This window comes from Bombina bombina, chromosome 1, assembly GCF_027579735.1.
Source record: "Bombina bombina isolate aBomBom1 chromosome 1, aBomBom1.pri, whole genome shotgun sequence".
Taxonomy (NCBI): domain Eukaryota; kingdom Metazoa; phylum Chordata; class Amphibia; order Anura; family Bombinatoridae; genus Bombina; species Bombina bombina.
The window spans coordinates 942,704,422-942,726,125 of NC_069499.1; the positions used below are offsets into that span (position 1 = coordinate 942,704,422).

Consider the following 21,704-nt stretch of genomic DNA (forward strand, 5'->3'; position numbering starts at 1 on the left):
CTTCCAACCATGCATCCAAAGACACAACAGCAACCTCTGGTCTTGTCCTGTGCCACCCGCAAAGAAGCCTGAAACAGAATGTTATCCAGGTAAGGAACCACTGCGATCCCCTGCAGACAAACCACAACCAGCAGGGCTCCCAGCACCTTGGTGAACACTAATGAAGCCCTAGCCAGCCCAAACTGAAGCGCCACAAACGGGTAGCATTTGTCTAAGGCGAATGGAAGAAATCAGTGGTGGTCCCTGTGTATCAGAATGTGTAGCTACGCATCCATCATGTCTATTGTGGACATGAATGGTCCCTCCTAAACCAGAGGAAGGATGGATCTTAGACTCCATCTTGAAGGTGGGAACTTTTACAAAGCCGTTGAGCCCCTTTAGGTCAAATATAGGACAAAATGTGCCCTCTTTAGGGTACCACAATTAGAGTAAAATATTTTTTCCCTATGAAGCACTGCTGCCCAATTAAATGGTTTTCCACATACCCTTAATAGCAGGAAGCAGGCACCTGGGGGGGGGGGGGGGAGAGAGAAAGCAGATAGGAGTATTTCTGTAACCCTGGCAAATAATTCCTTCTGGAAGTCTGCCCACCCACACAACCTGATCCCAGGTTGGGGGCAATCCCATCATGCAGATTTGTTATCTTAGGAAGACTTCTTGGGCTGCTTGTTATTTTATCCCTGGGTGGGCTTCCAGGTAGGCCTGGGAGATTCAGTTTTAATCGCTTGTGCATTCCTTTGATTTTTGTTCTACAATGAAATATGTACCTCTGGATGATCTTTGGGTTTAGACTTGACCAGCAGTAGGAAAGCTCCCTTTCCACCCGTTACTGTTGCTATGATAGAGTCCAGACCCAGACTAAACAGGGACAGCAGTCTAGATTTAGACATTTTCTGCTGACCAGGATTTGAGCCACTGGGACTTCCTAGCCAGAACTGTATGCAGACAGGACCATGTTGCTGCCTTGCAAATCTGTTCCACAGAAGCTTCATTTTCGAAAGCCCAATAAGAGGAGACAGCCCTAGCTGAATGAGCTGTAATTCTTTCAGGAGGCTGTTGTCCAGTAGTCTCATAAGTAGGGCTGAAACTATTATTTTCATAATCTATTAATCGACTAATCGGAACAATCCACATACTAAGTGTTACAAATATAAACTTCAGACTAAAACTTTACATTTACAGAACTGTTTTTCCAATTTTTAGGCAGCAGAACAAATTTTTATAACTAAGCAAAACCAAACCACAAACTGTTTGAAAAAGAGGTAGAACTAGAGGTAGACTATAACTTTCTTATTTTCTCTTTTAGAAAAACAAAACCTTCCACATTTATCTATACAGCACATATAATCAGCAATAGCAAGTAAAGTGCTAATAATTGTGCAAACACATAATAGTGCACAACAATTCAAACAAGTTACATCAATCTAGGGCTAGGTGTAAATAACAAGCTCGGCATATCATGCAAAGCATAGTCCCAAATCACCTGATTACATGAAACAATCCAAATGATGACTCCTATTATTTCTGGGTTGCACATGAGCCAGGAGTAGTTGTAATCTTAGTGTTCTGAAAAAGTGAAAAGTAAGCATATGTAGAAGTCGTTCAGGCTGAGGACATAACCATAAAATATCATGTGCAGCTCATTAGAGTGAAGCTATTTTCATAATTATAGCGATTAGTTGTTGCTGCTCTACTCATAAGCCAAACAAATCACACTTCTCAACTAGAGCAGGAGGAGTAGTAGCCGCCTTCTGACCCTTATGCTTTCTAGAGAAAATAACAGGGCAGAAGATAACCAAAAATCTTTAGTAGCTTTAAGTAAAATTTTAGAGCGTGCGCAACATCCAAGTTATACAAAAAAGACTTTCCTTATAAGGATGAGGAACAACAATTTCCTGATTAAAGTGATGGTAAACTCTCCACTTTTTAAAATCAGATCTGGAATGTAAGCGCTATTTTAGATGGGGTTTTATTCATCATGTGCAATGAAGATGCACTATAACTTAGTTTTTAATATAGATATGAAAAATTCAAATACCCCACGTTACACCACCCACTTCAAAAGTCAATTTTTTTTTGTCAGCTAAATGATTGAATTACTCTCCAATCAATGCTCTAGCTACAACAAAAGTGCCAGATGGGGAGAGCGCTGATTGGACAACAATTCAATCTGTTAGCTCACAGAAAATATTACTTTTGAAGTGGGCGGAGGAGCATGCAGTATTTGAATTTCATATCTATATTAAAAAGCATGTTATACTGCATCTTCATTACAGCTAATGAATTAAACTTCATCTAAAATAGCGCTTACATTCCAGATCCGATTTTAAAAAGGGGAGAGTTTACCATCACTTTAATGTTTCGATTTGACATCACCTTAGGTAGAAAACCCAATTTAGTATGAAAGACAGCACTTATCTGCATGAAAAAAAAAAAAAAAAAAAAAAAAAAAAATAAGGTAGAGGAAATCACACTGCAGAGCTGAAAGCTCAAACTCTGCTAGCAGAAGAAATAGCAAGAAGAAACAAAACCTTCCAGGATAACAATTTTATATAAACAGCATGCATTGGCTCAAACTGAGCCTGTTGCAAAACTTTAAGATTTAGACTCCACAGATGAGCAACAGGTTTAAACACAGGACTGAACATGGGCTTTAACATCTGGTAAATCTGCCAGACATTTGTGCAAAAGGATAAAGTAGAAATCTGACCCTTCAGAGTACCGACAAACCCTTCTCCAGGCCATCCTGAAAAAGACCAAATCTGTGGAATCCTCACCCAGCTCCAGGAGAAACCCTTATATTCGTACCAATAAAGATATTTACGCCATACCGTATGGTAAATTTTGCAAGCAATAGGTTTGAAAGCCTGAAGCATAGTATCAGACCGCACCGAAAAAACCCATCTGGACAGAACTAGGCGTTCAATCTCCAAGCAGTCCGCTTCAGAGAATCCAGGTTTGGATGAAGGAAAGTACCCTGAATTAGGTCCTTCCTTAGGAGGTAACCTCCAAGGAGGTAGAGATGACATCCTTATCAGATCCGCAAACCAGATCCTGCGAGGCCATGCCGGAGACATTAGGATTACTGATGCTCTGTTTGATACAAGCAATGACTTGTGAAAGGAGAGCAAACGAAGGAAACGGATATGCCAGATAGATTTAAGGAACTGCGAGAGTATCTATAAGAGCTGTCTGAGGATCTCTTGACCTTGAAAAATACTTTAGAAGCTTGGCGTTTTGACGAGACACCATCAGATCCAACTCTGGAACCCCCCACCTGAGGGTTATATAAGAATAATTCTGGATGGAGAGCCCACTCTCCGGGATGAAAAGTGTCTGCTCAGAAAATCTGCCTCCTATGTGTCCACTCCTGGAATGTGGATGGCAGACAGACAATCTTGAGCTTCCACCCACTGCAGAATGCGAGTCACCTCCTTCATAGCCAAGGAACTCAGTTCCTCCCTGGTGGATGATGTAAGCCACTGAGGTGATGTTGTCCGACTAGAATCGGATGAACTGGACTGAAGATAAATTGAGGCCACGCTGACAGGGCATTGAAAATTGCCCTCAACTCCAAGATGTTTATGGGAAGAGAAGACTTCACAAAACCAAAGGCCCAGAGTCTTCAGAGATCCTCTAACAGCTCCCCAGCCCGACAGGCTTGCGTCCATAGTCACAATCACCCAGGAAGGTATCAGGAAGCAAGTCCCAAGACAGATGGCCCTGTGACATCCACCACAAGAATCTCTTGTTATGGGGTCCAGAATTTTCGGTTATAAAATCGGAATTGTCTCCGTTCCATTGACTGAGCATGCAAAGCTGCAGAGGTCGCAGATGAAACCAAGCAAAAAGGAATGATGTCCATGAAGGCCACCATCAGACCAATCGGCTCCATGCACCGAGCCACTGATCGACAAAAAGGTAGCCTGGAGAGAAAGGCAGGAAGCAAGAAGTTTGGATTTTCTGACATCTTTCAGGAAAATCTTCATGGACAGAATCTATTATTGTCCCTAGGAAACACCTTTTGTATTTGGAACTAGAGAACTCTTACAGATTCACCTTCCACCCATGGGAACATATAAGAGACAACAACATCTGTATGAGATAGCCTGAATATATATATATATATATATATATATATATATATATATATATATATATATATATATATATATATATATATATATATATATATATATATATATATATATATCCCACATTTGATCCAAAAATGGAATCTGGTGTAGACCCTTCATGCAGATTTAGAATCAGTGGAAGGCTTCCAAGGCTGACTTTACTTCCATGAGGTCCTGGATTGCTCCGATTTGGAAGAGGAACAGGAAGACTTCTGTCCTTAAAGTTGCAAAAGGAGTGAAAATTTGAATTCTGTCGACCTTTAGGTCTATTTTTCTTGTCCTGAGTTAGGAAAGATACCTTTCCACCCGGAATCTCAGAAATGATTTCCGCCAGACCAGGACCAAAAAGTTTCACCTTGTACACCTTCAGCCGACCAAGATTTTAACCAGAGCTCTGCAAGCTAGAACAGTAAAGCTAGACATCTTAGCTCCCAGTCTATGTTACCTGTATGTTGGCATCACAGATAAAGGTATTGGCCAGTTTAAGAGCCTTGATCCTAACTTGCCTCTACCATAGTTTCTTCTAATATCAGATCAGACAGGGCATTGCAACAATAAGATTGTGCTCCTGCAACAGTGGCAATACTTGCCGCAGGTTGCCACTAATCCTTGATGTATGTACATATTTTTAAGTGAGCCTCTAGCTTCTTATCCATTGGATCATTTAATGAACAACTATTTTAAATTGCTGGCGAGTATCTTAAAATATTTGTCAAAAATAAGCAAAATTAGTTAGTCATGCTTTCTGGAGTAGTCTGACCCACCCCCTTATCAGTGTTAATCATCAGAAACAGGTATTGAATTTCAACTGAGTTCACAGCAGCTTATTTGCTTCTAGGCATGCTCTAGCAGATGGCTGCAGGTCTGAATTATACCAAAGCAAAGAGATAGATACAGCCATAGAAGTAAATGTTTGTGGGAGTTAGAGCTGCACAAATTGAAAACGTGATACAAAGTGTTAATGGCAAGGCACTACAGTATAAATTTGCAGGTAGTCATTTAAGTACATATATTTTGTCTATCCTAAATTGTTATGTCCCTTTAAGCACTAAGATTTAAACTGACTACAATAGCAGTAAAAAGCTTGAAGCTGAAAAGATGCAATTTTGATTTACTTTGTAATAGGATGAGAAAAAATGCTTCAACATACTTTTTACCCTCATCTTTGGTAGACAGTTTTTTGTTCTGATCATCCTTTGGTGCTGTGTTTTTCACTTGATCAGGATTGACTTTCTTGCCTGGATTTGCAGCTGAAAAAGACAGACATTTTTTTCGACACTTTATTTGAAAGCGATTCCACATTTAAAAAGTTAGCTTTTAAAGGAACAAAAATATATATATATATATATATATATATATATATATATATATATATATATATATATATATATATATATATATATATATATATATATATATATATATATATATATATATATATATATATATATATATATATATATATATATATATATATATATATATATATATATATATATATATATATATATATATAATATTCTTTAAGGTTTAAGCCGCCACATACCTGCAATGAATAAATCCGTATACAGTCAATTCATTCAGAAGTAAATTCACCATTGCTTGGATAATTTAAATTTCACACTTTTTTTTTAAATCTACACATTTGTTGCTTAACTGCAGTGCTAAAAAAAGCCATAGATTCTACAGAATACAGAAAATCTATTCAAACTGGAATTGGTAGTAACATTGCATATCTTTAACACATTCTTTAAGGAGATGTAGCACAAAAATTACATGATGTAATTTGTTAAAGCATGTAATTTTAGTACTAAATCAAGATGTCAAATTGATAAAAATTTAGGAATCCATAAGAATATTTAGAAGCCAGAGTGGTGATTGTATATAGAGAATAACCCAAATAGTCGGGGGCTCCATGGTTCCTAAGTTTGTTATGCAAATCAGTTTAACCTCCCCTCGCTAAAGAGGGCTAAACACAAAAATGTACCACTCTAGAGCTGCACATAAAACTGAGCCAGTGATCCAATCAGCTGCTGTACCAGTCTGCTCGGGACCAGCAGTTCCCTGTGGCAACAAAATGGTAATTTAAGCCATATATAAAACCAATTTTTTGCATACCACCATGTTAAACAAAAAATAAAAATATCTGAAATGTTTATAGAATCCACCCATCTACTCTAAGCAAAATATCGAAGTGAAACTTTCTAGAGTAAACTTGAACTAGCCAAACACCACACTGGAAATATTACATTTATCAATCAAGCTAAGACTTCTTTGTGGCCCAGGGGGTTGTTAGGAGCAGATACTGTGCTAAACCGTGGGATGTAACCAGACTTTACCAGCTTGGAAAAAAAAAAAAAATAATAATGGTCCAGTTATCTTTATGCCCCTTACAAGCCCCAGAGTGGTGAACAAACAAACTAGAAGTGTGTCTGAAATCTTTAGTATCTTGGAGAAAAAAAAAAAAAAAAAACTTCAAAGCTCTGACTAAACCAAGATTATGTAATACCCGCTACCTACAAGTAGCAGGATCTGAACTCAACGTAGTAACAATTTCTCAATTGGTATTTTACATGGAGACTACCTTTGTACTAAACGATTTTCTTACTAAGTACAGCCTTCGCCTTGAGAATAATTAGAAATGGAGAATCGCAAGACAAGGTTGACAACTCAAACTCTCCTTGCTGAAAAGATTGCCAATAGTAAGAGTACTTTCCAAGATAGATATCAATGGCACACATTGGTTGAAAAGAAGCTTGTAATACAGAAACTAGATCCATATTACAGGGTGGAAAGATAGAATTACGCCTAGACAAAAGTCTGAACCCTCAGGAAGTTTAGCCAACTTACTATGAAAAAAGAACAAAAAGCTGAATTTTGACCTTCTAGAAAAGTTAGTGGACAAATCGTGTAAAAGGTCATGTGGAAACTGAAGGGTTATAGGAATCCTAAAGGAATACCAAGAAAACCCCCTGGAAGAACACCACTCAAAACATGCCTTCCAAATCGTGTGATAATCTTGAGTTACAGGCCTTCTGGGCCTGCATCACAGAATCAACCAAATCTGAGAAACATTTATGTCTCAAAGGTAAGCATTTAAACTTCACACCATTACATTTAGAGTTTTGAGAACCTGATGGGTAAAAAGAAAAAAAAAAAAAAAAAAAAAAGGGGGACCTTGAGACAACAGGTCTTGTCTCGGGAAGAAGCTATGCAGAGCAAGAGGACTATCTACATACCAAGTCCTGTGGTGACAGGTTGTAGCAATTAAGGATAGGAAAGTCAAAAAACTTGCATAATTCAGATATGTAATTTAAAGACACTTAAATTCACTTTTTTTGTTAATTGGTGCCTGCACACATTTTTCTCTTGTGATTGGCTAAATAGATATTTTCAGCTTCCTGTCAGTAGTGCAATGCTGTCCCTTCAGCATTGGATAAGAGAAGGAAGAAAATGTAGTAGAATTAAATTGGAAAGTTGTTTGTTCTTTCTGAATCAAAAGAATTTTGGGGTTTACAATCCCTTTAATAGTACTAACGTTGACTCCTGTTTGATCAGAGTAATGACTCTTGGAAACAGGTATGTTAGCTGAAAGCTCCCACTGACAGTATGTAATACTTTTGGATCTTGCTAAAAAGATTGGAAGCAATTTAAGTGAGGCCATCGGATCTGTCTTATAAGACCCATTTGATCACTGAGCGATCAAAAATGTCCTAATGGAGAGACCTCTTGGATGGACCAAGATGATCCACTTCCCAGTTCACACCTGGTATGTGATTTGCTAATAGGGAGCAATGATTCCTCTCTGCCAAAAGAGTTTGACACTTCCTGCATGGCCAGTGGTTAAAGGGACACTCAAGTCAAAATTAAACTTCATGATTCAGATACATTATGCAATTTTAAACAACTTTCCAATTTACTTCCATTAACAAAATGAGCAGTCTTTTTATATTTACACTTTTTGAGTCACCAACTCCTACTGAGCATGTGCAACAATTCACAGCATATACGTATATGCATTTGTGATTGGCTGATGGCTGTCGCATGATACAGGGGGAGTGGAAATAGCCATAACATTGCAATTTATTTAACAAAAATCACAATTTATGCTTACCTGATAAATTTATTTCTCTTGTGGTGTATCCAGTCCACGGATCATCCATTACTTGTGGGATATTCTCATTCCCAACAGGAAGTTGCAAGAGGACACCCACAGCAGAGCTGTAATATAGCTCCTCCCCTAACTGTCATAGCCAGTCATTCGACCGAAAACAAGCAGAGAAAGGAGGAACCATAGGGTGCAGTGGTTACTGTAATTTAAATTTAAAAATTACCTGCCTTAAGACAGGGCGGGCCGTGGACTGGATACACCACAAGAGAAATAAATTTATCAGGTAAGCATAAATTATGTTTTCTCTTGTAAGGTGTATCCAGTCCACGGATCATCATTACTTGTGGGATACCAATACCAAAGCTAAAGTACACGGATGAAGGGAGGGACAAGGCAGGAACCACTGCCCGTAAAAACCCCTTCTCCCAAATATAGCCTCCGAAGAAGCAAAAGTATCAAATTTGTAAAATTTTGAAAAAATATGAAGCGAAGACCAAGTCGTCGCCTTGCAAATGTGATCAAAAGAAGCCTCATTTTTAAAGGCCCAAGTGGAAGCCACAGCTCTAGTGGAATGAGCTGTAATCCTTTCAGGAGGTTGCTGTCCAGCAGTCTCATAGGCTAAGCGGATTAAGCTTCTTAGTCAAAAAGAAAGAGGTTGCCGAAGCCTTTTGACCTCTCCTCTGTCCAGAGTAGACAACAAACAAAGCAGATGTTTGACAAAAATCTTTAGTAGCTTGTAAGCAAAACTTTAAAGCACGGACCACGTCCAAATTGTGTAACACAAGGATGGAACAACAATCTCTTGATTGATATTCTTGTTAGATACCACCTTAGGCAAGAACCCAGGTTTGGTACGCAGGACTACCTTATCCGTATGAAAAATCAGATAAGGAGAATCAAATTGTAAGGCAGATAGCTCAGAGACTCTACGAGCTGAGGAAATAGCTACCAAAAAAGAACTTTCCAAGATAAAAGCTTGATATCTATGGAATAAAGAGGTTCAAACGGAACTCCTTGAAGAACCTTAAGAACCAAGTTTAAGCTCCATGGTGGAGCAACAGGTTTAAACACAGGCTTGATTCTAACTAAAGCCTGAACGTCTGGAACATCTGCCAGACGCTTAACTAGCTGACAATCCTTTTTCCAAACCTTCTTGGAGAAAAGATAATATCCTAGCAATCCTGACCTTACTCCATGAGTAACCCTTGGATTCACACCAATAAAGATATCTACGCCATACCTTATGGTAAATTTTCCTGGTGACAGGCTTTCGTGCCTGTCTTAAGGTATCAATAACTGACTCGGAGAAGCCACGCTTTGATAAAATCAAGCGTTCAATCTCCAGGCAGTCAGCCTCAGAAATTATATTTGGATGGTTGAAAGGACCCTGAAGTAGAAGGTCCTGTTTCAGAGGCAGAGACCATGGTGGAAAGGATGACATGTCCCCTAGATCTGCATACCAGGTCCTGCGTGGCCACGCAGGTGCTATCAGAATCACCAATGCTCTCTCCTGCTTGATCTTGGCAATCAGTCGAGGGAGCAGAGGAAACGGTGGAAACACATAAGCCAGGTTGAAAGACCAGGGCACTGCTAGAGCATCCATCAGTGTCGCCTTGGGATCCCTGGACCTGGATCCGTAACACAGAAGCTTGGCGTTCTGGCGAGACACCATGAGATCAAGTTCTGGTTTGCCCCAACGATGAATCAGTTGTGCAAATGCCTCCGGATGGAGTTCCCACTCTCCCAGATGAAAAGTCTGACGACTTAGAAAATCCGCCTCCCAGTGCTCTACACCTGGGATATGGATAGCTGATAGGTGGCAAGAGTGAATCTCTGCCCAGCGAATTATTTTTGAAACTTCTAACATCTCTAGGGAACTTCTCGTTCCCCCTTGATGGTTGATGTAAGCTACAGTCGTGATGTTGTCCGACTGAAATCTGATGTACCTCAGAGTTGCTAACTGAGGCCAAGCCTGAAGAGACTTGAATATCGCTCTTAGTTCCAGAATATTTAATGGAAGGAGAGACTCCTGAGTCCACGATCCCTGAGCCTTCAGGGAGTTCCAGACTGCACCCCAACCAAGAAGGCTGGCATCTGTCGTAACAATTGTCCAATCTGGCCTGCGAAAGGTCATACCTTTGGACAGATGGACCAGAGATAGCCACCAGAGAAGAGAATCCCTGGTCTCTTGGTCCAGATTCAGTTAAGGGGACAAATCTGTGTAATCCCCGCTCCACTGACTGAGCATGCATAGTTGCAGCGGTCTGAGATGTAAGCGTGCAAACGGCACTATGTCCATTGCCGCTACCATTAAGCCGATTACTTCCATACACTGAACCACCGAAGGGCGCGGAATGGAATGAAGAACCCGGCAGGAATTTAGAAGCTTTGATAACCTGGACTCAGTCAGGTGAATTTTCATTTCTACAGAATCTATCAGAGTCCCTAGAAAGGAAACTCTTGTGAGTCGGGATAGAGAACTCTTTTTCCTCGTTCACTTTCCACCCATGCGACCACAGAAATGCCAGTACTACGTCCGTATGAGACTTGGCAATTTGGAAGTTTGACGCCTGTATCAGGATGTCGTCTAAATAAGGGGCTACTGCTATGCCCTGCGGCCTTAGGACTGCCATAAGTAATCCCAAGGGAAGAGCTACAACTGGTAATGCCTGTCTTAAAAGGCAAACCTGAGAAACCGATTATGATCATTATGTATCGGAATGTGAAGATAAGCATCCTTTAGATCCACTGTAGTCATATATTGACCCTCCTGGATCAGTGGTAGGATGGTACGAATAGTTTCCATCTTGAACGACGGAACTTTGAGGAATTTGTTTAAGATCTTTAGATCCAAAATTGGTCTGAAGGTTCAGATTTGAGTAAAAACCCTGTCCCTGTTCCTCCTTTGGAACTGGATGGATCACTCCCATAACTAGGAGGACTCGTACACAGTGTAAGAATGCCTCTCTTTATCTGGTGTGCAGATAATTGTGAAAGGTGAAATCTCCCTTGGGGGGGGGGGGGAAGCTTTGAAGTCCAGAAGATATCCCTGGGATATCATTTCCAACGCCCAGGGATCCTGAACATCTCTTGCCCACGCCTGGGCAAAGAGTGAAAGTCTGCCCCCTACTAGATCCGTTCCCGGATAGGGGGCCGTTCCTTCATGCTGTCTTAGAGGCACAGCAGCAGGCTTTTTTGGCCTGCTTACCTTTTTCTCCAGACAGTCTTGGATTGAGCAAAAGTTCCCTCTTGTTTATTATTAGAGGAAGTTGATGCCGCACCTGCCTTGAAGTTTTGAAAGGCACGAAAATTAGACTGTTTGGCCCTAGATTTGGACCTGTCCTGAGGAAGGGCCTGACCTTTTCCTCCAGTGATATCAGCAATAATCTCCTTCAACCAGGCCCGAATAGGGTCTGCCCCTTGAAGGGAATGTTAAGTAGCTTAGATTATGAAGTCACGTCAGCTGACCATGATCTAAGCCATAGCGCTCTGCGCGCCTGTATAGCAAAACCAGAATTCTTAGCCGTTAGTTTAGTCAAATTAACAATGGCATCAGAATAAAAGAATTGGCTAGCTTAAGTCCTCTAAGTTTGCCAAGTATGTCATCCAATGGACTCGCTACCTGTAAAGCCTCTTCCAGAGACTCAAACCAGTACGCCGCAGCAGTGACAGGGGCAATGCATGCAAGGGGCTGTAGGATAAAACCTTGTTGAATAAATATTTTCTTAAGGTAACCTCTAATTTTTTATCCATTGGATCTTAAAAAAAAAAAAAAAAAAAAAAAAAAAAAAAACACAACTGTCCTCGACAGGGATAGTAGTACGCTTTACTAGAGTAGAAACTGCTCCCTCCACCTTAGGGACTGTCTGCCATAAGTCCCATGTGGTGGCGTCTATTGGAAACATTTTCACTTGATAGAATAAAAACTACATTTAAACACCAAAAAACTCTTAACCATCTCCGTGGAGATGTTGCCTGTGCAACGGCAAAGAGAATGACTGGGGTGGGCGGAGCCTAGGAGGGACCATGTGACCAGCTTTGCTGGGACTCTTTGCCATTTCCTGTTGGGGAAGAGAATATCCCACAAGTAAGGATGACGCCGTGGACCGGACACACCAATGTTGGAGAAATAGGAGGGGAAGAGAATGGCACACCTGGTCTATCCCATTCCTTATTAATAATTTCTGTAAACCTTTTAGGTATTTGGAAAAACATCAGTAAACACCGGCACTGCAAAGTATTTATCCAGTCTACACAATTTATCTGGCACTGCAATGGTATCACAGTCATTCAGAGCAGCTAAAACCTCCCTAAGCAACACGCGGAGGTGTTCAAGCTTAAATTTAAATGTAGAAATATTAGAATCAGGTATCTTTCCTGAGTCATTAACATCACCCACTGACTGAAGCTCTCTTTCCTCAGCTTCTGCATATTGTGAGGCAGTATCAGACATGGTTCTTAAAGCGTCAGTATGCTCTGCATTTTGTCTCACCCCAGAGCTATCTCGCTTACCTCTAAGTTCAGGTAGTCTGGCTAATACCGCTGACAGTGTATTATCCATGACTGCCGCCATGTCTTGTAAAGTAAACGCTATGGGCGCCCTAGATGTACTTGGCGCCATTTGAACGTGAGTCCCTTAAGCGGGAGTCAAAGGGTCTAACACGTGGGGAAAGTTAGTCGGCATAACTTCCCCCTCGTCCGATTCCTCTGGTGATACATTTTTTAAAGACAGAAAATCTTTACTGCATAAAATGAAATCAGTACATTTGGTACACATTCTAAGAGGGGGTTCCACCATGGCTTTTAAACATAATAAACAAGGAGTTTCTTCTATGTCAGACATGTTTATACAGAATAGCAATGAGACTAGCAAGCTTGGAAAACACTTTAAATCAAGTTAACAAGCAAATATAAAAAAACGGTACTGTGCCTTTAAGAGAAACAAATTGTCAGAATTTGAAAAACAGTGAAAAAATGCAGTAAATCAAACTAAATTTTTACAGTGTGTATAATAGGCTAACAGAGCATTGCACCCACTTGCAAATGGATGATTAAACCCTTAGTTCAAAAAAACGAAATAGACGTTTAACAGTCACAACCAACTGCCACAGCAAGCTGTGGCCCTACCTTCCCCAATAAACGACTTTAGAAAGCCTTTGGGCCCTTTAGAGATGTCCTATAGCATTCAGAGGGCCTTTGAGGGAAGCTGGATGTCACAGTTTGTAATTTTAACTGCACCAACTGTAACTTTAATACTACAACAGTGGAAATTGTTTCTAGTCAAAATTTAAGCCAGCCATGTGGAAAAAACTAGGCCCCAATAAAGTTTTATCACCAAAGCATATATAAAAAAGATTAAACATGCCAGCAAATGTTTTATATTGTAAATATCATAAGGGTATTACCCCTGGGAGTAAGCATGATACCAGTCATTATATCACTGTATTCAGGCTTAACGTACATTAATCCGGTATCAGCAGCATTTTCTAGTGTTTTCCATCTGTAGAAAAAATTATAACTGCACATACCTGATAGCAGAATAAACTGCACGCCATTCTCTCGCTGAAGTTACCTCATCTGTGTAATCCCCTCAGACATATATGAGAATAGCAATAGATCTTAGTTACAACCTGCTAAGATCATAGAAACCTCAGGCAGATTCTTCTTCTATTTACTGCCTGAGATAAAATAGCACAACTCCGGTACTATTTAAAAATAACAAACTTGTGATTGAAGAAAATAAACTAGCTATATTTAACCACTCTCTCCTACAACGTCCTAGCTTGTTGAGTTGCAAGAGAATGACTGGCTATGACAGTTAGGGGAGGAGCTATATTACAGCTCTGCTGTGGGTGATCCTCTTGCAACTTCCTGTTGGGAATGAGAATATCCCACAAGTAATGGATGATCCGTGGACTGGATACACCTTACAAGAGAAATCTACTTTTCATTTGAAGTTCAGACTAAGTGCTATTGCATTGTCTTCTTATGCATTTGTTGATAAGCATATGAAGAGACCCTTTACACAAACAGGAGCAAGCTGGAGAAGGTAGCAGACGGTATTCTCATAAAACTTTGGGGCTTGGAGTCAAAAAAAAAAAAAAAAAAAAAAAAAGTATAGTTTTGCTTATTTTTAAATAACATTGCTCTGATTTTCAAACAACCTTTATGGGCCATATAAATAGATCTACAAAACATTAATGCAAAAAAAAAAAAAGTGTATAATGTCCCTTTAACTACAGCACGGGGTAATAATCAACCATGTTACTAACCTGCTCTTAACTATCAGATGGTTTCACCTGTGCTGTAATTCAGCTATAATGAAATTCTGGCCTGTTGTGGGTACTTGAGGACATGGTTGAGAAATAAACTCCTTGCACCCTGCCCGAAAGCAAGACCGCCCCCAGCACAGACTGACGAATAATGGATGCCCCAGGGGTCAAAGATACGGTCAAGAAAAAAATTTTTTGACTGATTCAAAGCAATCTGGTACAAATGTAGATCATTTTGGCCAATGAGGTTGGGGCCTGTCTACAATAAAACAGTTTAAAAAGATAATGCCTTTACTACCCATTCCCCAGCTTTGCACAACCAACATTGATTATTAATACACTTGTCTGCCTGTCTAAGCCACTACAGCCTCTTATCACATGCTTTTCCTAACAGGAAACTGCTAGTTCATGTGGGCCATATAGATAAGTGTTTACACCCGGGGAGTCATTTAACCTTTAAGCGCTGTTGTTATGTTCTATTCTGTCCTAACTGCGCTGGACTTTAGCGCCGTTAGGACAAAATAGAACGTCCTAACCATTTGGCTGTCCTGGAGCCAATGGTGCTTCCAGGATGCGATTGCGGTCTGGAAGACGTGCCTAGCTCCATAGGGACATCCCCCTGACCCGATCCCATCAATGGAATATTGCAAATTCCCAATTTTTTTACATCGGAACGTTGTCCTATTTAGACAAATTAACCCTGTCAAAGGGTTAAGAGTAAGCACAACAGCACTAAAATGCAAGTCGAATAACAAAACAAAAAAAAATAGTAATGTGATCAAGGGGCTGTCAGAAGATGCTTAGATACAAGGTAATCAGAGGTAGAAAGTATATTAATATAACTTATGCAAACCTAGGGAATGGGCAATAAAGGGGATTATCTATCTTATATTGTAGACTGTTCCTTTAAGTAATGAGGGGCAAAATGGACTGCATCTGAAGCAGTTTCCATAAGAGCCACTGCCTCCATGCACTGAGCTACCAATGGAATGTAGCTCTTTGCAATATATAGATTCAGAGGGTGTGTCTCACTACAAAGTTCCATCAGGAACTAGATGCCCAAGGATTGAGTCTATTAAGACTCATAAATGCTACCCTTATAGCAGGACATAAGGAACTTTTTAGGTACATTGATATTCCAACTATAGCCTTGAAAGATATAAGCTTGCGAGTATGAGCGATAGCTAGTGATTGGGGGGGGGGGGGGGTCGGAACCCCACTTGCAAATCGTATGTCATCCAGATATGGAGCAACTAAAGTCCTGAATTCTGATCACCGGTAAGATTTTACCCAACACAAAGCGGCAAACTGGCAGTGTTTTGCAGAAACAAAAACCACAGGAATTGAAAGATTCCTGTGTATAGGGATGTGTAGATTTGAATCCTTGAGGTCTATAAAAGCCATAAACTGACCCTTTGGATAAGCGTAAAAACAGCGAGGAATGATTCCATTATACAAGTGAGAACCTTGACCAATATGTTTAGTGATGTTAAATACTTTTGACAATGAACAGATCGGGGTCAAATTTGTTGAACCTGATGTTACAGGTACTGGGATTAATTATTCCCCAATCCAAATCCTTTTATGAAGGTTGCCGCCTCTGAAGGATCTTTGGCAACATGAGATAGGACTGCTGGTAAATAAGGACTGTTTCAAAGAACAAAGAATCCAGATATCCAAACTTTTTCCTGATGGATTCTAAAATGTACAAACTTATACCCAAGTTTATACAAAGTATATTAAATCTGTACTAGAAATATCCATGAGATGTAATATACATGTACATAATTAGTCTTGTGGCCATACTGATTACAGAAGCATCACATAGATAGACCAACAGATAAACAGTAAATTCATGTCCAGAAAAAGCAGATAATACGTAAAATTACAAAGTGAATACAAATGTACATTGTATATGAAAATATTAATGATTAATTTTCAGTGTCTGCCAAATGTTTAGTACCTGCGTGATGGAACATTTGTGCATTTAAAAAAAAAAAATTCTGCATGACAGCATTTGGAATTAAATATGCAGTATAAGGCATGAAAGATATAACTAGAGGGGCATAGACTGTCTGTAGATATGCAAGACATATGTCCTATGCTATTAGTGTACACAATTCTATAGGACATATGTCATGCATATCTACAGACACAAAGTTCTACCTATGTAAAATCTTTGTGTGCTGCTGAACATGCAATGAGCATAACAGCTTCTTGTAATTTAACAAGTGCAAATACTTGTAGCTTCGTGCAATTTGTATATCATAAGTGTACATAAAACTACATGATACATTACTGCAAATATGCCAAAGAGCATAACAGTATATAAAATGCAGACTGACACTCAGTTTAAATTTCCTTGGCGATGATGGGAGTAAAATACTTTCTTGGACTTAAAGTATTAACGCAAATATAAATTATGGCACACTATGTCATGTTCAGTACAATATATAATTGCACATAGTAAATTGGGCACACTGTAGGGATTGCATAAGAATGTGCTGTGTGGTGCAGCTGCCTAAAGGTAAACACCTACTTAGAGGATGTTATCATATCTGAACCCTTAGGTTATCAGCACAAGAATTTTGCACACATTTACCTCAAGAGATTGAGTAGTAAAAAAAAATTGCTAGATTTACTCTTAGTTTGGGGACAGATGCTAAACAAATTGTCACAATTTTGTTAGTTGTTTTAGCTTAAAGGGCCAGTCACAGTAGATTTACATAGTCAAATGCAAGATAAGACCATGCAATAGCACTTAGTCTGAGCTTCAAATTAGATTTTTTTCTGAAAATTTTAAAAAGTTGTCTTTTTCCACTCCCTGTACCGTGTGACAGCCATCAGCCAGTCACAAATGCATATATGTACCATGTGACAGCCATCAGCCATTCACAAATAGTCTTGCACATGCTCAGTAGGAGCTGGTGACTCAAAGTTTAAAGGGACACTGAAGACAAATTTAAGCAACTTTTTAATTTACTCCTGTTATCAAATTCTCTTAATAGGTTTCTTTAAAAAGCAAGAATGTAAGTTTAGATGCCGGCCCATTTCTGGTGAACAACCTGGGTTGTCCTTGCAGATTGGACAGCACCAATAAAGTGCTGTCCGTGGTACTGAACCAAAAATTTGCTGGCTCCTTAGCTTAGATGCTTTCTTTTTCAAATAAGGATAGCAAGAAAATGAAGAATAGGAGTAAATTAGAAAGTTGCATGTTCTATCTGAATCATGAAAGAAAAAAAAAAATTGGGTTCAGTGTCCCTTTAAATATAAAAAAGACTGCACATTTAGTTAATGGAAGTAAATTGGAAAGTTGTTTAAAATGGCATGCTCTGGGGTTCCGGTGGAGGAGGAGCATGTAACTTCTGCTGTGCTCTCTGCTCCAGTCCCTTCAGCTGCTGGCGGTAAACTCTGTGCGCCTCACCCCAAGTACTGGGGCTGCTACTTGGACAGTTAGAAACACCGCTCTTGGAACCTAACAGTGCCCTTACATCGCACTGTTTCTACTACAAGCCTTGCTGGCTTGGACTTTGCCACCCTGATTAACTTTGTCACTCACTACAAATCCCCAGTGATTATAATTTAATTCCTCCAGCCCCCCCCTGGACGACTATTTCCTCCAGTAAATTTGAGAGACTTTTGTTTATACTTCTAAAAGTTCCTGCCTCTGTTCCCCCTTCTCCCTTGGTAATCTCCACCTTCCCGGTCTTAAGATCCCCCACTGCCTAGCCGCACCTGTTGTTGCTGATAGAGACTGTTTGCCTAACGGAGACGCCGATTACTTACTCTCCGGCTGAATCTGCTGACACCTTGTTCTCCGCTTCCCGCAGAGCCGCGACTGTACTCCTGTGCTTGAATTCCCCCTCTCCCACCGGTGCTGCGAGAGAGGGGGTGAGAACGAAGCTGCCCGTTATCCCGAGGTGACGCGGGAACACCGACATACTTACACACTCCGCTCCACCTACCAAGCCGCTCTCCGCAACCGGCGGCCTGTGTTCTTCCCTCCTCTCCCACCGGTGCTGAGAGTGGAGGAGGTATTAAGATCGACGAGCGGAGACCATCCTACGGTGGAGAAAGGCAAGGGGAAGGCATCCGTATCACAAAATCCCCTGTACCTGGAAGTTCCAGCATACACCCGGTGGCAGTGGGGAAGAAGCGGCCAGTGAAAGGTGAGCTGTCTAGGACTGTTTAAATTGAGCTTGATGGTTGGAGAAGAGGGGTTAACATCGGACTAAGCCATTAAAAAAAAACTTGTTTCAAGGGGACAGAATTGTAGGACTCTCCCTCATTTGATGTATAAACACTGACCCCACAACCTTTATTCTTATTTTTTCTTCCTCCCACAACACTAACTGCAATATTACTCGTTGCCAAATATTACACCTTGTTGCAACTGGAGGTTGTAATATAGAAACAGTGCAGGAAGATATAGGAGGGAAGAAAGGAAACACTTAAGAGGACAAAACTTGCTCATACAACAAGGAATACATAGAAAGCATAAAACAGTTAAAAGATGCGAAGAAATAGGGGGGAAGAAGAAACCAAAGCAACAAGAGACAAGTCTCAGAACTTTTCAATTCTTTTTTTTCCCATTAAAACCTACCCTTTATTCGGTTGAGATATACTCGCTTGTATTGTGGTTAACAGCTTACCCATTGGAAGAAAGACTCTGAAAGTAGTAATATTAATCTTGTATATGCTAAAAGTTTTTTCTTCGCTTTCAAGCTTCCTTCTCCTTTGGGAGGTCAAATTGTTACAATTCTCTAGAACATATAGTAACATAAAAACTAACATTATCTCTTAGATGTATCAATCTAAGTTTGTAATATTCTAGGGGGAATTTAGCCCTTCACCCCTTTTTTCTATAGGGACCATTTCTCTCTGCTCCCTTTTTTCTGCTGCCTCCTTAAAAAGTGTATTCCCTTTTACTCCCTAGGCAGATCTACTCATTTCTTAGGCCATTCTATCACTAGGTTTAACTGTCTCAATTCTTAAAACTAAATCCTCACATTTTAAAAGGTTAACTTATTGCAAGTTTTTGAGTAATACATAAATAGTGCCTTGCTAAAAATTGTAACTCTTCCTCCTTAATGATGATTTTTGTCTTTATTATTGTAGCTGATTTTTCTCCCAGGTTTAATTAATCGGCCTTTTCCCCTCTGATGGTAAGAGAGGGAATAAGAGGATCAGTTTAGCTTGGAAAATTTAACTGAAAGGGAAGAAAAAGGAAATAGGAAGGGAGAGGAAGAAGGGGAGATAGCAAAGCTGAGTCCCTCTCTCTGACACATTTCTATATACCCTTGGGAAGCTATTGTAAAAAAGGGAAAGGGGAAGAGAAAAAGGTTAGAAAGGAGGAGAAAAAGGAGAGGAAATAGTCTTGCTGGTAGAATTAGGCTTTGATAGAAAAATACCTCCTCTTCAGAGGAATTTTCTCCACTCAGATTTTGGATGCTCCCTGCTTCTGGATAAAATAAAGCTCTCTCAATATTTTATCTCATAGATATTAAAGTCAATTGAACCTAACCTCTTTCCCTCTGCCAGGTCTAAGGAGAATTTTTATAAACTCTGTATTGGTTTACACGGCTCTCCTCCACGTTTCCACCCCTTCACTTCGTCACGTCACAAAAGGGGGTAGTATCCCCCCAACCCTTCCTTGAGTGTATCTTTTTTTTATATATTTATAACATCCTCTATTGGGTACTCACTACCCCTCTTAAGTAATAACCAACCTACAGTTCACTTTCTTATTCTCTTTTCACCTCACAAATCGGATATTCACCCGGTAATCGTTAAATCACGTCACCTTATATGGATAAATTCCTACACGGGCACCACAAGACTTCTCCTGCGACCATGACAGGGAGACAGAGGGATAAGAAGAACAAAACTGCTCCTGAAACTCTACCTGATATAGGTCTGTCTGTATCACCTCGCCCAGTTACCCCAGAACAGTTAGATATACACTCACTAGTCTCTAAAATTTCAGAAGCACTATCCCCAAAATTTGACCTGCTGGAAAAAGAGATTAGACAAGATATTGCCTCTTTATCCAATGAGGTAAAACAGTTCGCCTCTAGAATATCTGAGGCTGAACAAAGAATTTCTGATCTGGAGGATCTAACTGCTGATTATAAAGATAATCTTGAATCCACAAACAATATCATTTTGAGAATGCAAAGTAAAATCGAAGATCTAGAGGATAGATCAAGAAGGAATAACCTACGGATTATAGGGGTCCCTGAAGCAGGGCGATCTGAAGACCTTGAGAAACTAACCACCATAACCTTGCCCAGGTTACTGCAGATACCAGAATCTCACCCACCTATTATCATAGAAAGGGCTCATAGGATAGGCCCAATTGACACACATAGAAACAGTACCCGGCCAAGGCCTATTATAGTAAAATTTTTAAACTTTCAGCATAAGGTTATGTTATCTCAGGCATTCCGCAAACAGCAACCCATCTTTTTAGATGAGGCAAAAATTTACTTATTCCAAGACTACTCTGCAGGTACAGCTGCCAAAAGGAGGGACCTTGCCCCTCACTGCACAAATGTTATTAAGAAAGGCATCCAAGCAACCTTGCTGTACCCGGCCAGGTTGAAACTCCTATTTGATGGTCAAGTACACTTTTTTGAAACTGCACGAGATGCAGCCAAATTCTATGCTGAATCCTTTCCTCAGAATAAAAACTGAAAGGAGTTAACCAATTTATCAAGACTTAACCATATAGATGGACACAGATGAGTAGACTCATAGTGTATGGTCGAGGGTTGGGAGGCGAGCCCAAACTTCTCAAGTTGCTTGTTCTACACGGGCTTATAGGGTTAAAATTTTTATTTGGGGGGGTTTATTACCTTATCTTCATTAAAATATGGCTGCTGGGGGTAACCTCAAAATGATCTCCTGGAACATCGGAGGTCTTACCTCTCCCATTAAACGTAAGGCAATACTTGCCCATTTAAGAAAAACACTGATGTAGCCTTTCTACAAGAAACACACTTAAAACCGGGGGAAGTTTTAAAACTAAAAACTTCTTGGGTTAGGGAAATTCTTTTTTCATCCACTGCAAAAAGAAAAGGGGGGGTTGCAATTCTCCTCGGGAAGAGACTCCCTCATGAAGTCATCCAAGTTGACAGATAATGAGGGAAGATATGTAATGGTAAAAATTAAGGTTTTAAAAAC

The 21,704-nt window shown here is 40.0% G+C and overlaps 1 protein-coding gene across 2 annotated transcripts in view; it reads right to left on the minus strand.

Moving 5' to 3' along the window:
• AURKA (aurora kinase A) overlaps window positions 1–21,704 on the minus strand; it is a 128,702-nt gene that overhangs the window by 94,781 nt on the left and 12,217 nt on the right. For both annotated transcript variants that reach the window (XM_053702721.1, XM_053702642.1), the window contains exon 4: window positions 5,287–5,386. In XM_053702721.1, the coding sequence (XP_053558696.1) occupies window positions 5,287–5,386 (100 nt within the window). The remainder of the gene's footprint in view (window positions 1–5,286; window positions 5,387–21,704) is intronic.